Source organism: Apus apus, chromosome 4 (genome assembly GCF_020740795.1).
Source record: "Apus apus isolate bApuApu2 chromosome 4, bApuApu2.pri.cur, whole genome shotgun sequence".
NCBI classification, from domain to species: Eukaryota; Metazoa; Chordata; class Aves; order Apodiformes; family Apodidae; genus Apus; species Apus apus.
In genome coordinates this window covers 113,659,076-113,671,974 of record NC_067285.1, presented here as the reverse complement: position 1 = coordinate 113,671,974, position 12,899 = coordinate 113,659,076, and the positions used below count along the sequence as shown (strand labels likewise).

Here is a 12,899-nt window from a genome sequence, read left to right as displayed (position 1 = left end):
ATTGTTTTTAAGTGACAGGAGGAAATGAAACCAGGGCTGAAGCAGAGGGTGGTGCACAGCTCTTCCCCTCTGCCTCCTCCTTCTCCTTTCATACACTACACAAAACCCCACCAACTTCTGCAAAATTACTGAAGAACCATGCTCAGAGCTTCTCTAGAAAATCACTGCTTCTCTCCAGCTCCTTGAGGGAAAGAGAAACAACCTCAGAGGGCTCTGGTGTTTTAATTGTTTTTTTGCCACTCAGGCCTCATGGGTGATTTAATATGGGTTGTTTTGTGGGTTTTTGTTGGGTTGTTCCCCATTTTTCTTTATTTTTTACAGAGTGTTTTCCTCCATCTCAGCCTCAGGGGTATTTAAATAGCCCCCACATGGGTATTTCCCAGCAGCAGGCACATGTTTAGCACATCCTGAGTAGTCACAGTGGATGTGGAGGCCCACCTTGTGGTTAGGATGGGGGAGCTCTGTGGTGTCCCAGGTGCAGGGGACCAAGGCATGGAGGTGACACCTACACCAGCATCAAGTTGGCAGAGCCTGCAGGCATGGGTGCTCCACAGGCTTGGAGGTTCACACCATGGAGGTCTCCAGTCTCCCGGGAAGTTTCTTCCTGGAGGGTTGATGGTAGCTCTGCTTGTTCACTGCATCCCATTCTGGACAATCGTAGAATGATGATTTGGGTGCCCCAAGAGTATCTGGGCTCGTTGCGGTGTCACTCGGTTGCTGATCAGTTGTGTGAGTTGGGGTGGGAGGTGTTGATGGTGCATCTGGCTGATGGTGACATCTGCTCTTGGAAGGGTTTGTGCCACTTGGCCCGTGTCCTTATTTCCCAGCTCTGACTGTGGTTTTCCACCTTCTCCTGGTCCCGATCGCCCCGGTTCCCATCCCTCCCCATCTGTCCCCTGAGCAGACACCCCTTCCCTCGCGTGTTCAGCTCCTGCAGCAAGAGGCAGCTGGAGAACTACTTCCAGAAGGGAGGTGGCATGTGTCTCTTCAACCTGCCTGACACCAAGGACCTGGTGGTGGGACGGAAATGTGGCAATGGCTTTCTGGAGGAAGGAGAGGACTGTGACTGCGGGGAGGTGGAGGTACAGTGCTGGGTGCTGCAGTGTTTGCCCAGCTCAGCTGAGCTGCTGGGTGGCAGGAGGTGGACCATGTGGAGAGGGGGTTGCTGATCACCACAGGGACTCCATCCCAGGGGCTCTTCCCAGTCCCACATTCCTAAATCCATTTAATCATAGAATCGCAGAATCCCAGACTGGTTTGGGTTGGAAGGGACCTTCAAGATCATCCAGTCCCACCCCCTGCATGGGCAGGGACACCTCCCACCAGCCCAGGTTGCTCCAAGCCCCATCCAACCTGCCCTTCAACACTGCCAGGGATGGGGCAGCCACAGCTTCTCTGGGCAACCTGGGCCAGGGTCTCACCACCCTCACAGCCAAGAATTTCTCCCTAATACCTCACATCAATCTCCCCTCTTCCAGTTTTAATCATTACCCTTTGTCCTATCCCTCTACATGCCCTTGTCAAAAGTCCCTCTGGGCCTGGTTTCCTTCTTGGCTTTGCCCTAATGTGCTCAGGTCTTCCTCAACTCTCCCAGTGCCTCAGTTTCCCTGTGGGCAAAATGAGAAGAGCGCTGTGGTGGTGGGTGGAGAAGAGGCTGGGGGCAGCAATGGGGAAGGAATGGACTCACTGACCGTGGTGGTATCTTCTTCTCCCCATGCAGGAGTGCACCAACCCGTGCTGCAATGCCCACAACTGCACCCTGAAGGCAGGGGCTCAATGTGCCCACGGTGACTGCTGCCAGAACTGCAAGGTAAGATCCCCACTGTGTCCCCCACCGTGCACACCTCTCCACCCACGGGCCAGGCAGGGAGATACGGCCCCCACCATTCCCTTGGGACTCATATCCATATGGTCAAACCCCAAATGAGGAGGTTTATGCCTAAACTCGTGTCTTGTGGAGGAGTCTCTGCTGGCTGCTTTGATCTGCTGGCTTGATGATCTTCAGAGGTCCCTTCCAACCCCTATGATTCTTTGTGGCTTCACACCCTGACAACCCCCTATAGCCCTGAAGAGGACATTATAGATGGTTTATGTCCCCAGGATGTGCCAGGAAGCAGCAGCGATCCTGGCTTGGCCCCTTTTCTGCTGCCCAGTGCTGATGTTTCTCCTTCCTCATGTGGCAGCTGAAGGTGGCTGGGACCATCTGCAGGGAAGCAGCAGGATCCTGTGACCTCCCTGAGTACTGCACGGGTGCCTCAGCCTACTGCCCTGCCAATGTCTACCTGCTGGACGGCTCGTCCTGCGCCTACGGAGAGGCTTACTGCAATGATGGGATGTGCATGACCCACCACCAGCAGTGTGTCCAGCTCTGGGGACCAGGTGAGTCCCACCAGCCCCAGACCTAGCTCCTTGGACCCCTCTTCAGAGCAGGAAAGGCGATGGGTCTCAGCGCTGCGTCTGCACGTAAAAAGAGTGGCTGAGAAAGCTGGGAGTGTTCAGCCTGGAGAAAAGGAGGCTGAGGGGAGACCTTCTCACTCTCTGTAACTGCCTGAGGGGAGGTTGGAGACAGGGGGGTGCCAAGTTACAAGCAACAGAACAAGAAGAACTGGCCTCAAATTGCACCAGGGAGGTTTTGATTGCATATGAGGAACAATTTGTTCCTGGGAAGGTTTGTCAGGCCCTGGCCCAGGCTGCCCAGGGCAGGGGTGGAGTCCCCATCCCTGGAGGGATTTCCAAGCCCTGTAGATGTGGTGCTGAGGAACATGGGTTAGTGGTGGCACTGGCAGGGCTGGGTTAATGGTTGGACTTGATGGTTTTTAAGGGCTTTTGCAACCGAAATGGTTCTGTGGTTGTATGTTATGTGGTGGTTTCTCCTGGAGCCTCCAGCCGCTGCTCCCTCTTCCAGCATTTCTCCCTGCTGGCTCCTCTCCCCATCCCACACGGGACTCTTCCTCTCACCCTGCAGGTGCCTGGCCAGCCCCAGATGCCTGTTTCCAGGACGTGAACATGGCTGGCAACACCTACGGCAACTGCGGCAAGGACAGCCAAGGACGCTACGTGAAGTGTGACAAGAGGTGGGCGCAGCGCTGGCACCCGTGGGTGCCCCATCTCCTCCTCCCAGCTTCTCCCTGCCCACCCCTGTCCTGTGACTGGTCCTACTCCAGCCTTCTGGCATCACCCCTCGGGCCAGCTCCCTTCTGGACTTGAGGAAGCCACCAGGTCCTTCCTGAGCTCAGTCCCCGCTGCTGTGGGGGGGTTGTCCCACCGTGCATCACCTCCCAGCCCAGCCTGAAGGGAAAATCAAAGCCAGGCTCAGCAGGAGGTGCTCTTTAGGGAACGTTTCCCCTCCAGCATTCCCAGTTAGACCAGGGATGTTAGAGGGACCCTCCCAGCCTGTTCCCTCTAGCATTTCTCTGTCTGGTCCATGATGTATCTAAGTCCTTTCTGCGCCTGCTGAGCCTCTCCCATCACAACCTCCCGTTGGCCATAAATTCAGAGGGAGGTGAGACAGGGTGGGTGGGGTGGCTGGTACCCACACCTCCTGCCCTCACCTCGGCCGTGGCCTGCTCCTAGGGATGCGATGTGTGGCAAGATCCAGTGCCAGAGCTCAGCCAAGAAGCCCCAGGGGACCAACACTGTCTCCATCGACACCACCATCCGCTTCAACGGGCGGGAGGTGAAGTGCCGGGGCACCTACATGTACACTGCCAAGGACGATGAGGATGACCTCTCTGACCCCGGGCTGGTGATGACAGGGACAAAATGTGGAGATGGGATGGTGAGTCCTTTTTCCTGGGGCTGGGGCCTCCTCGGGGAGGTGGTCTCCTGGGCTCTTGTCCCAGCCTTAGTGGAGGTGCTGGCTCTTTTCCGTGTTACGGCCAGGCCGCGGGATGTGGTTTCCCCCCACACCTGCAGACATTCCCCTGGTGACATCTCAACCAGGGCATTTCTAGACATTGCTCCACACCAGATGCATGTTTGTCAGCCACCACACCCTCTCCTCGGCCTCCATGCTTTTTTAGTGATTTAATGCCTAGAAGAGCAACCTAGAAGATGCCTAGAAGCCTAGAAGAATTGCATGTCCCAGGACACAATGGGTGAAGCTTCCTCCTATGTATAAAGTGTTTCCCAGGGGGAATGTTAGGAATAACACAACAGACCCAAACAGATGCTGCTGCAGATTTTTTTACATCCCCTGCATCTCTAAGTACTTGACAGTTCAGCTGAGAAAGGGGTGGTAGAAAACACGGTAGGAGGATGGATGCCACTCAGAGCTGGTTGGGGAGATCCAGCCTTTGCTGCTTGGCATTTTAATGGTGAAATTTTCAGCCCAGTTTGGGATGAAAGGCCAAAATGTTGAGATTTTCCTGAGGAGGGATGTCTGGTTTTGAAATCCAGTGTTGTTGGGTTTGGCTGGTGCATTTTAGGGCCAGATGGGAAATGGCTTCTCGAGGAGCTGCCAGGTGGGTTGTCAGGGGATGGGAGTGGTGGTGGCTGGTCTCTGCTGAGCCATCCTGGGTCAGGCAGAGGTTTCTTGGGCTGTGCTGGAAATCGGAGTGAAATGGCTTTAAACTGGAAGAGGGAGATTGAGGTGAGACATGAGGAGGAAATTCTTTGCTGTGAGGGTGGTGAGACCCTGGCCCAGGTTGCCCAGGGAAGCTGTGGCTGCCCCATCCCTGGCAGTGTTGAAGGGCAGGTTGGATGGGGCTTGGAGCAACCTGGGCTGGTGGCAGGTGTCCCTGCCCATGCAGGAGGGTTGGAACTAGATGACCTAATAGAATCATAGAATCATCCTGGTTGGAAGGGACCTTGAAGATCATCAAGTCCAACCATAAATAATAAATAATCTTTAAGGTCCTTCCATCCCAAACCAGTCTGGGAAGCTGTGGTTCTATGAAATGCATTGACCTGCAACACCAGGATGTAACCAATCTGCATTTTCCAATGGAAAACATCCTTCCAGAGGACTGCCATCTGTGAAGCCAGAGGAGTGTTGTCCCCCCTCTCTGTGTGTTTCCCTAACCTCAGGTTCTTGGCTCTCTCTCAGGTTTGCAAAGACCGCCGGTGCCAAAATGCCTCCCTTTTTGAGCTGGAAAAGTGTGTTTCCCAGTGCAACGGCCATGGGGTGAGTTTCTGCCCATGACCCACAGCAAGCTCCTGAGATGAGCACAGACTCTTCAGCAAAACCAAGTTTCTCCCACAGGGCTGAGCCTTGCAACACTGTGGGCATCTGCTTTCCATAAATCTCACATGCCTCAGCTAGGGCTGGGACTGAGCTGAGCTGTTTGTGTCCCCGTGGCCAAGTAAGAGGAAGAAGATCATGCTTGATGTCAGGACCATCTGCAGAATTTGGATCAGGGTCCAGCTGGAGCTGGAGAGTGTTTAGAGCTCAGCGCAGGTGCCTGTTCCCTCTGAGAGCAAAGTAAGAGTCAGAAACACAATTGGGACTGCAAAAAGGCAGGGGTTCAGCAAATAGAAAGAGTCATCTCCTCCAAAGCTTAAAGGCTACAAAACTTTGGCCTCTGTGGGACACGAACCCTGGTCAGATAAGGCAACAACAAGACAATGGTTTAATGGGTAGGTTCCGAGGGGAAGGTGTTTGACAAACTTCTGGCCTAATGCAAAATATTCAGGGCATCAGGCTTGTCTAGATAAATGAGGTGAAAACTGAGTGTGTAGGATACCTGCCTTCAAGGCAAAGAGAAGGGGAAAAAAAGCATCAGCAAGAAAATATCTCTGCACATTGCAAACACACTGGAAGGCAACACATGTGATCCCAGTGATGTCTGGGGACAAATGGTTTAGCAGGGCCTGTAGTGATAGGACAAGGGGTGATGGTTTTAAACTCCAAGAGTGGGGATTCAGACTAGATGTTACACAGAAGTTTTTTACACTGAGGGTGGTGAGACCCTGGCCCAGGTTGCCCAGAGAGGTGGGAGGTGCCCCATCCCTGGAGACATTCCAGGTTGGACAGGGCTCTGAGCAACCTGGTCTAGTTGAAGATGTCCCTGCTCACTGCAGGGGGGTTGGACTGGATGAGCTTTGAAGGTCCCTTCAACCCAAACTATTCTGTTGTTCTACATTCAAGGAGTGAATGTTGGCAGGGGTCAAGCTCCTTCAGCCTTGACTCCTGCCATTGGCCATCTTCTCTCATCCCCACTGTACAGACCATGGCTTCCATACATCCCTTGTGGTCTCCAGCCCTCCTTCTCTCTCTGCAGGTCTGCAACAGCAACAAGAACTGCCACTGTGATGCTGGCTGGGCTCCCCCATACTGTGAGAAGCCAGGCTTGGGTGGCAGCGTAGACAGTGGCCCCGTGCAGCGCGACAGTGAGTCCTGACTTCTTGTCCAGTGCCTTCTGATGCTGGTGGGGCTGGAGCAGTGCCATGAGGAGTGGGAGATGGGTGATAAAGCTGCTGACAGCTCTGCTCCCAGATGGGTTGGGTCGGGTCTGTTCAGGAAGACTCACAGTGTGTGCCCAGCTCTGATTGCTTGGTTGCCACCCATTTCCATCACAGCCCACCAGATGGTACCGCTCCCTTTTTGGAGGTGTGACCAGCAATGATGTCTCTAGCCTGGGTGGCCAGGAATGGGCCAGAGGCTGATGGCTCTTCCCACACATCCTTGTGTTTTTCCCTGGCAGATCATGAAGCCATTGTTGTGACCCTTCTGCTCATCTTCCTGCTCTTCCTCCCGGCCCTGATGATGAGCACCTACTGTTGGTACCGGCGGGAGAACTCGCTCCTGAATAAATGGATAAAGGAGATGAGGAGGAGGAGCCAGGAGGCATATAGGTGGGTAATGAGACCTAAATCCTTTCCCTCTTGGACACCTGAAAAGTTTTTCTCTGTGAGACCCTGAAAAATGTTCTTGCCACTGGAAGCGTCTGGTCTGGTAGGAATAGTTCAGAGGGAGCTGGTGGTCTGTTGGAATGGTCTGTTGGAGAGGACAACCCCAGAAAGTGAGGGTGAAGGTGGTCTGGTACAGAGGAGCTTTCTCACCATCTGCTCCTAGCAGGCTGCAAGAGCTGGCAGGGCTCTAAAGTAGCTCTGGATGTAGATGTTCTCATTGTTTCCCCTCCCAGCAGAGGCACAGGCACACACGTGCCTCACCCCCCTGAAATAATTTGAGAAAAAAACAGCCCAGAACCAACCAACCTACTTCATTACCCTCCTTGTCTCAAGACAGACTCGTCACCCCTGCTCTCCCAGCAGTGCAAGGCTGTCTGTTAACGACCTGTTAATGGAGACAGGACCTTGCTGAGTTGCAGCATTCTGGGAGGCAGCTGTTCCAAAAAATGGCTGGTTGTTTTATTTTGCCGTCTGTGATCCCGGGCAGGAACAAAACCATCAGTCGGAAGTCGACCAGTGGCCATCCCAAAGCTGCTTTCACCCTGAGGAACATTTCCACCTCCAGCCACACTAATAAAGTGAGTAATAATTCACTTCCCAGGTTTGCTTTCCCTCCCTGGGACCTGCTACTTGTGGGTGATCACATCTCCCTCTAGCAACTGGGCACCTGGTTTTGTGTTGTGTCTACGCTGTGAGTCCTTGGTCAGCAGAACGTGTCCCTCATAAAAGTGGCTCCCTTGAGCTCTGCTCAGAAACACCCCAGTGATTGCCAGGAGCCTCTGCTGGGAAATTGTCCATCACCACAGCAAAGCTCTGCAATCCCTTGGGTGACTTTGTGCTGGGTCTCCAGGGGAGTGGATGCTGAAGGGGTCTACAGGAAAGCTGCGGAGGGACTTTCTACAAGGGGTAATAGATTAAAACTGGAAGAGGGGAGAGTCAGGTGAGACACGAGGAGGAAGTTCTTTAGGGTGAGGGTGGTGAGACCCTGGCCCAGGTTGCCCAGAGAAGCTGTGGCTGCCCCATCCCTGGCAGTGTTGAAGGGCAGGTTGGATGGGGCTTGGAGCAACCTGGTGTAGTGGGAGGTGTCCCTGCCCATGCAGGGGGGTTGGAACTGGATGATCTTGAAGGTCTTTTCCAACCCAAACCATTCTATGATTCTATAATTCTGATTCTGCTGCTGGTTGTGTCAGCTCTGGTGACCTTGAGATGAGTAAGCCTTGGGCTGCACGTAGGTAGAAAGTGATGGAGATTTTTTGAGCATAGCCGTGGTGCTTGAGCTGGAGGCAGAAGGGATGGTGTCCCCATGTAGGTAAGTGGTGGCAGTCTGGTATGGATTCATGAGGGCTGGCCCTTCTCCAGGTCTCCTGAGCCCATTGCCTTTCCCATCCCTGTGTGCTCTCCTGTGGGTAGGGAGGAGCAAATGTGTTCAGCTTGTGGGTGGGATGGTAAAAGTGGTGGTCCCAGAAGGTGGGATAAATACCCAGTGCTCCTCCTGTAACTCCCCAGCACTGAGACCTTGAGGGGCCCTCGTCCATTTAAACCCACCTAAGAATTTTCTCCACACTTCTGCTTCTCTCATCCCTGCAGGCCACACGAGCTGCCTTTCCCCCCAAGCCCAGTGCTCACCCTCCTGGCTCCCAGCCTGTCAATGTTGTCCACCCTCTTCGCCCGGCTCCCCACTCCATCCCTCCTCGCCCAAGAGAGCCCAAACCAGCCAGGCCACCTCCACCAGTCAGCAAATCACCCATGGTCCCCACCAAAACTCTCGTCTCCCAGGCTAAGCTGCCACCTCCGAAGAAGCCTCTTCCCTGCAGCCCCGTGAGGACCCCGCTGGTGAGCTTTCCTGGCTGGATGTGCTTTCCTGACTCCTAGATGCTCTAGGTTTTGGCTCTTTTGGGTTGGGCACTGCCAAGGAGCTCTCTCATCAGCCTAAGGGATGAATCTGTCACAACGGTGAAGAAAGGTCGTTAGATAATGAGAGGGTTTTAAGGTAGTTTGGGTGTCAGATGCTTTGAACATCTCAGCTCAGCAGCAGGAGGAGAGAGGTTTGTAGGAGGGCGTCGGATGCTCCTCTAAGGATGTCATCTCTTCCCATACACTTTGTGATTCCAGGTTGTCCCAAAACATCAGCCTCCCCGTCGGCCACTGCCTGGGAGTCCTCTTCTGGCCAAAGAGCTGCCTCCTGCACATGGACAGACCCTGCTGGTCATGGTCCCTCCTACCAACTTCAAGGCATCGGGTACAAGTGCCACGAGCCACCCCATGAGGCCGTTGAAGTAAGTGGAGAGAGGAGCTGAGCTACTGCCCACCACTACTGGGGTCCTGCAGGGTCTTGTGTGTCACATCTGGCTGGAACAGCCCAAATGTCACTGTGGTGTGCTCTAGTCTGCCCCTCTTGGTGTCTGTGGCCTGGGTTTCTCCTGCTCCTCCCTAGCATGGCTGGTGTGTACAGGCCAGGCTGCTGAGGAGCAGGGGAGATGTTCTCTGCTCTGGGCTGTGCTGGTCTGTACCCCCTGCTGTAGCTAGAGAGCAGCTTGAAGCCCACCAACTTGGAGGTCCCTAAGCCTGTAGGCCTTTTGAGATCTTCGGTATGGGGCATTAGGGGCAGCAGCCACAGGCAGAAAGGAAATCAGAAGGTGTCCCAAACCCTGCTCCCTGAGGAGCAACCACAACCAAAGCTTTTGTCCAGATGGGGACTTCACGTATGTGAACAACCCAGTTCCCCTGCTCCTCCTCGCACGGTGCAGAAGAACAGGCTGCTCACCAGGGCAAAGTCCTGGTGGGGATCTGGGCTCTGCCTCCACCTGGCAGGAGCCCACAGGATTGGGCTGAAGTGGTGACTAAGGTTGGGACGTGGGGTCTTACAGGGTCCTGACGGGTTAAGGGAGATGCCATCCTTTGGTGGGTGCATGTGGCCACTTGTCCCAGAGCGTGGAGGGGGCTGCTGGTGAGCTGCTGGGGACAGTGAAGGGATGGACACTTATCCTCTCTTTCATCTTTCCTCCCTACAGACCGATGCCACCTCAAAGGTGAGTCACAGACACCACGAAGGACCTGGGGTGGGATGTCTTTCCTGCGTGTGGGGGGGTTGGCCTTTTGTTAAGCTCTGGGCTGGGACCCAGGAGGCTGAAGGTTAAATGTCCCCCTTCCCAGAGGCTTTTAGATGAGCAGGACAGAGCCCCTCTGCATGCCCAAACAATAGGAGAGCTTGGGCACCCATGTCCAAGGGAATGGAGGACGTGGACTTGCCAGTTTGGAGCTGGGAGATTCAGCCCAAGTCCTTCACAATGTCACTGCTACCTTCAGCTCTTGCTGAGCCCTCTGGAAACAGGCCAGAGGAGCCTTAGGGCTTGCAGCTGCTCCTGCTGTCCAGGCTTGTGGGCCACATTGAACCATGGAGAGAAGGCACCATCATGGGCTGAAGTTGGCCCTCATCCACACACTGTCTGCTTTGCTAATTACTGCTTTGACCTTCTTGGACTATTTTTGGTTCCTATGTCTTTGTAGTTGTCACCACAAGGAGGCTGAATATGCCCCAACATTTCTCAGTGTAACTCAATCCCTGTAGCTCATCTCTTCTAGTAGACAAGACAGGCCTTTCTGTGGTGCCAGAAGGTTTTGGCAGGTCCCAGCAGCCCAACTTGGCTCCCTCCCCAAACTCCCTTGTTCTCCAGGAGCAAGTCCCTGGTCATCATCTCTTGAACTGGTGCCCATGTCAGAAACTGTTGACAGGCACTTGTGCCAGGAAGCAGGACGTGCCCGTGTCCTGGTCTGGAATAATTCCTTGACACCTCAAACATGCAAGGAGAAGGCCAGAGAACTGTTGTTTTTCCTGGATGGATGAGGTGAAAGGTTTCATGAATTCCCAGGGTGGACTGTAGGTTCCGTATCTGGTTGGTTGATTTGCTGATGTCTCTTGGTAGTGCACAAAGCATCTTGGCTTGTCTTGGAAAGCCAAGATCAGTTACCCCTTGGGGACATCACCCCTGCAGCTGGTGGACTCCCCACTCACACAGCCCAGTGCCACCACATGCTGTGGTGGGCTCTGCATTCCACCAGGGTCTTGAGGTTTTGCACGGAAGGAAGACACCTCAAAATCATAAGATCTGGGCTTGTATCTTTCGGACAGGACATGGGTGACCAAGGCAGTCCCAGGGACAGCAGCTGCTCTGTCTTCCCCCAGCTGTGGAGGGAGGGTTGTGGTGGATGCTTGGTCTCTGAACTTGAATGAGTTGTCTCCTTTCTCCTCACTCCAGGCCGGTCCCAGCCATCAAATTCCAATCAACCTCATTCCCCTTGAAGAAGTGACAAACCAAGGACACCTTAGGACCACCCTTCCTGAGCTGGCTCTCCTGATTTGCACTGCCCGGGGACATTCCTTCCTCTCTTGTTTTATTTGTCTTTTGATACCAGAGGACTATTTTTATAAGACAGAAAATGTATTCAGCACAAAAACTGGTGGTGGGGGGAGGAGAGGGGAAATTGGGTACCGTGACATAACTAAGGGTTGTGGTGGGTTGGTGGTGGGGTTACCACGATGGAGACTCCACCACAGCTCCTGGCATCACTTCTTGGCCAGTTTATCCCCCAGCTTTCTTTTCTTCTTGACATTGCACATGGGCTGGGAAGGGGTGACTTGGGCTCAAGTGACCATCCGACGGAAGATGCTGGTGACAGTGGCAGTGAAAGCCATGTCATATACTTCTAGCTACCTCCTCCTTCTCCTCCAGGCCTGGTGAGACCTCCCCCCTCCACCACTCACTGCCACCAGAGTTCAATGCTGGGCGTTGTCTCCGGGGAGACATTTGCCATCACAGAAAACTGGTTTCCAGTTTGGACTGTGCCGTGTGGTGCTGGGATATTTTTCGTGAAGGATCCAAGTTCCTCAGGTTCTCCTGCCTTGATTGCATGAGAAGAAAACCAGTGGCAGTCCTGGGGCCCTACCTGGAAGGAGAAGCTGCCTGGGGAATGGTTCAATATCTTCAGTGCTGGTGACGACTGGTTACCAGGGTGCTTTCAAGGGGCTCAGGAGCCCTCCAAAACACATGGCATGTTCCCTGCTCATGGAGCAGGCCCAGCAGTGGCTCTGTGAGCTGCTACCACTCTGCTGTCCATAGGGGGAAGGAGCCACAGGCTGGGAACAAGAGCAGGAAGACCTCCTGCCCGTGGCGTTGGCTTGCCCAAGGGCCTTGGCCAAGCCGTTGCATTTCTCTGTGCCTCAGTTTCCCCCGCCGTGACAACGGGGGGGTCATACCTACCTCACAGGGGTGTTGTGAGGTTTAACAAACTGGTGTCTCGAAAGGGCTTTACAATCCTCAGACGAATGGTGCTGTTGACCTGCTCAGTTGTACCCCGTGCCACTTTCCTGTGACTTGACAATGCGGCTCTGTCAGGGTCTGAGATGAGAACAAAGGCTTTCTACAGTCCCTTGGCTCCTCTGGCTCTTTTCCTGCTCAGCAGCTCCCTGAACCTTTAGCCCCTGGGGGCTGTGGGTGTCCCACCACAGCCCTGCAAACAGACATCTCATGAGCCCCTTCTGCTGGCCCTGAAACCTGGGATCATTCGTTCCATCTTGGCTGCCTTGGTGTAGATCCCACCTGACCGAGGACAAATCCTTCCGAGGTGTGTCCAACCAAGGTAAAGGGTGTTAATGACAAAAGGCTCAGGGACAACCCTCAGGAACCTGTTCTGGTGTCTCCTTATCCCCAGTGTTACAAACCAATTGCAGGTTGTGGTTCAGGCCATCTGCATAAGGATCAGGCTTTGTTTTGAAGTCTCTGCTCGTGCACATGGACCTTCTATGAGGCGTTTCTGGTAACCCCCTGTCTTTCTTGGTCGGTGGATGTAGGACCCAGCAGCTCCTCTGATAACAAGTCACAGAATCACTGAGTCACTTAGGTTGAAAGAGGCTTCTTGGCATCATCCTCAGATGACCTCAAGAGGGCAGGATAAATGAACTGGTCCCTACACCCTTCTCAGGGTCCTGTTCTTTTCACCCATCTCCCAAGTGATCTTCTGGCATGGCCAGACTTGAGGAAGAGCCTACA

The 12,899-nt window shown here is 54.0% G+C and overlaps 1 protein-coding gene across 1 annotated transcript in view; it reads left to right on the top strand.

Annotated features, from left to right (window-relative positions):
- Positions 1-12,278, top strand: part of ADAM33 (ADAM metallopeptidase domain 33) — a gene marked incomplete at its 5' end in the record, with an annotated part of 36,594 nt that extends 24,316 nt beyond the window's left edge. The window contains 13 exons of the mRNA XM_051618314.1: positions 905-1,082; positions 1,721-1,810; positions 2,184-2,379; positions 2,966-3,074; positions 3,574-3,778; positions 5,048-5,125; positions 6,222-6,330; positions 6,645-6,795; positions 7,340-7,430; positions 8,440-8,685; positions 8,965-9,128; positions 9,864-9,881; positions 11,109-12,278. Of these exons, the coding sequence (XP_051474274.1) occupies positions 905-1,082; positions 1,721-1,810; positions 2,184-2,379; positions 2,966-3,074; positions 3,574-3,778; positions 5,048-5,125; positions 6,222-6,330; positions 6,645-6,795; positions 7,340-7,430; positions 8,440-8,685; positions 8,965-9,128; positions 9,864-9,881; positions 11,109-11,160 (1,687 nt within the window). The remainder of the gene's footprint in view (positions 1-904; positions 1,083-1,720; positions 1,811-2,183; positions 2,380-2,965; positions 3,075-3,573; positions 3,779-5,047; positions 5,126-6,221; positions 6,331-6,644; positions 6,796-7,339; positions 7,431-8,439; positions 8,686-8,964; positions 9,129-9,863; positions 9,882-11,108) is intronic.
- Positions 12,279-12,899: the final 621 nt, after the last annotated feature.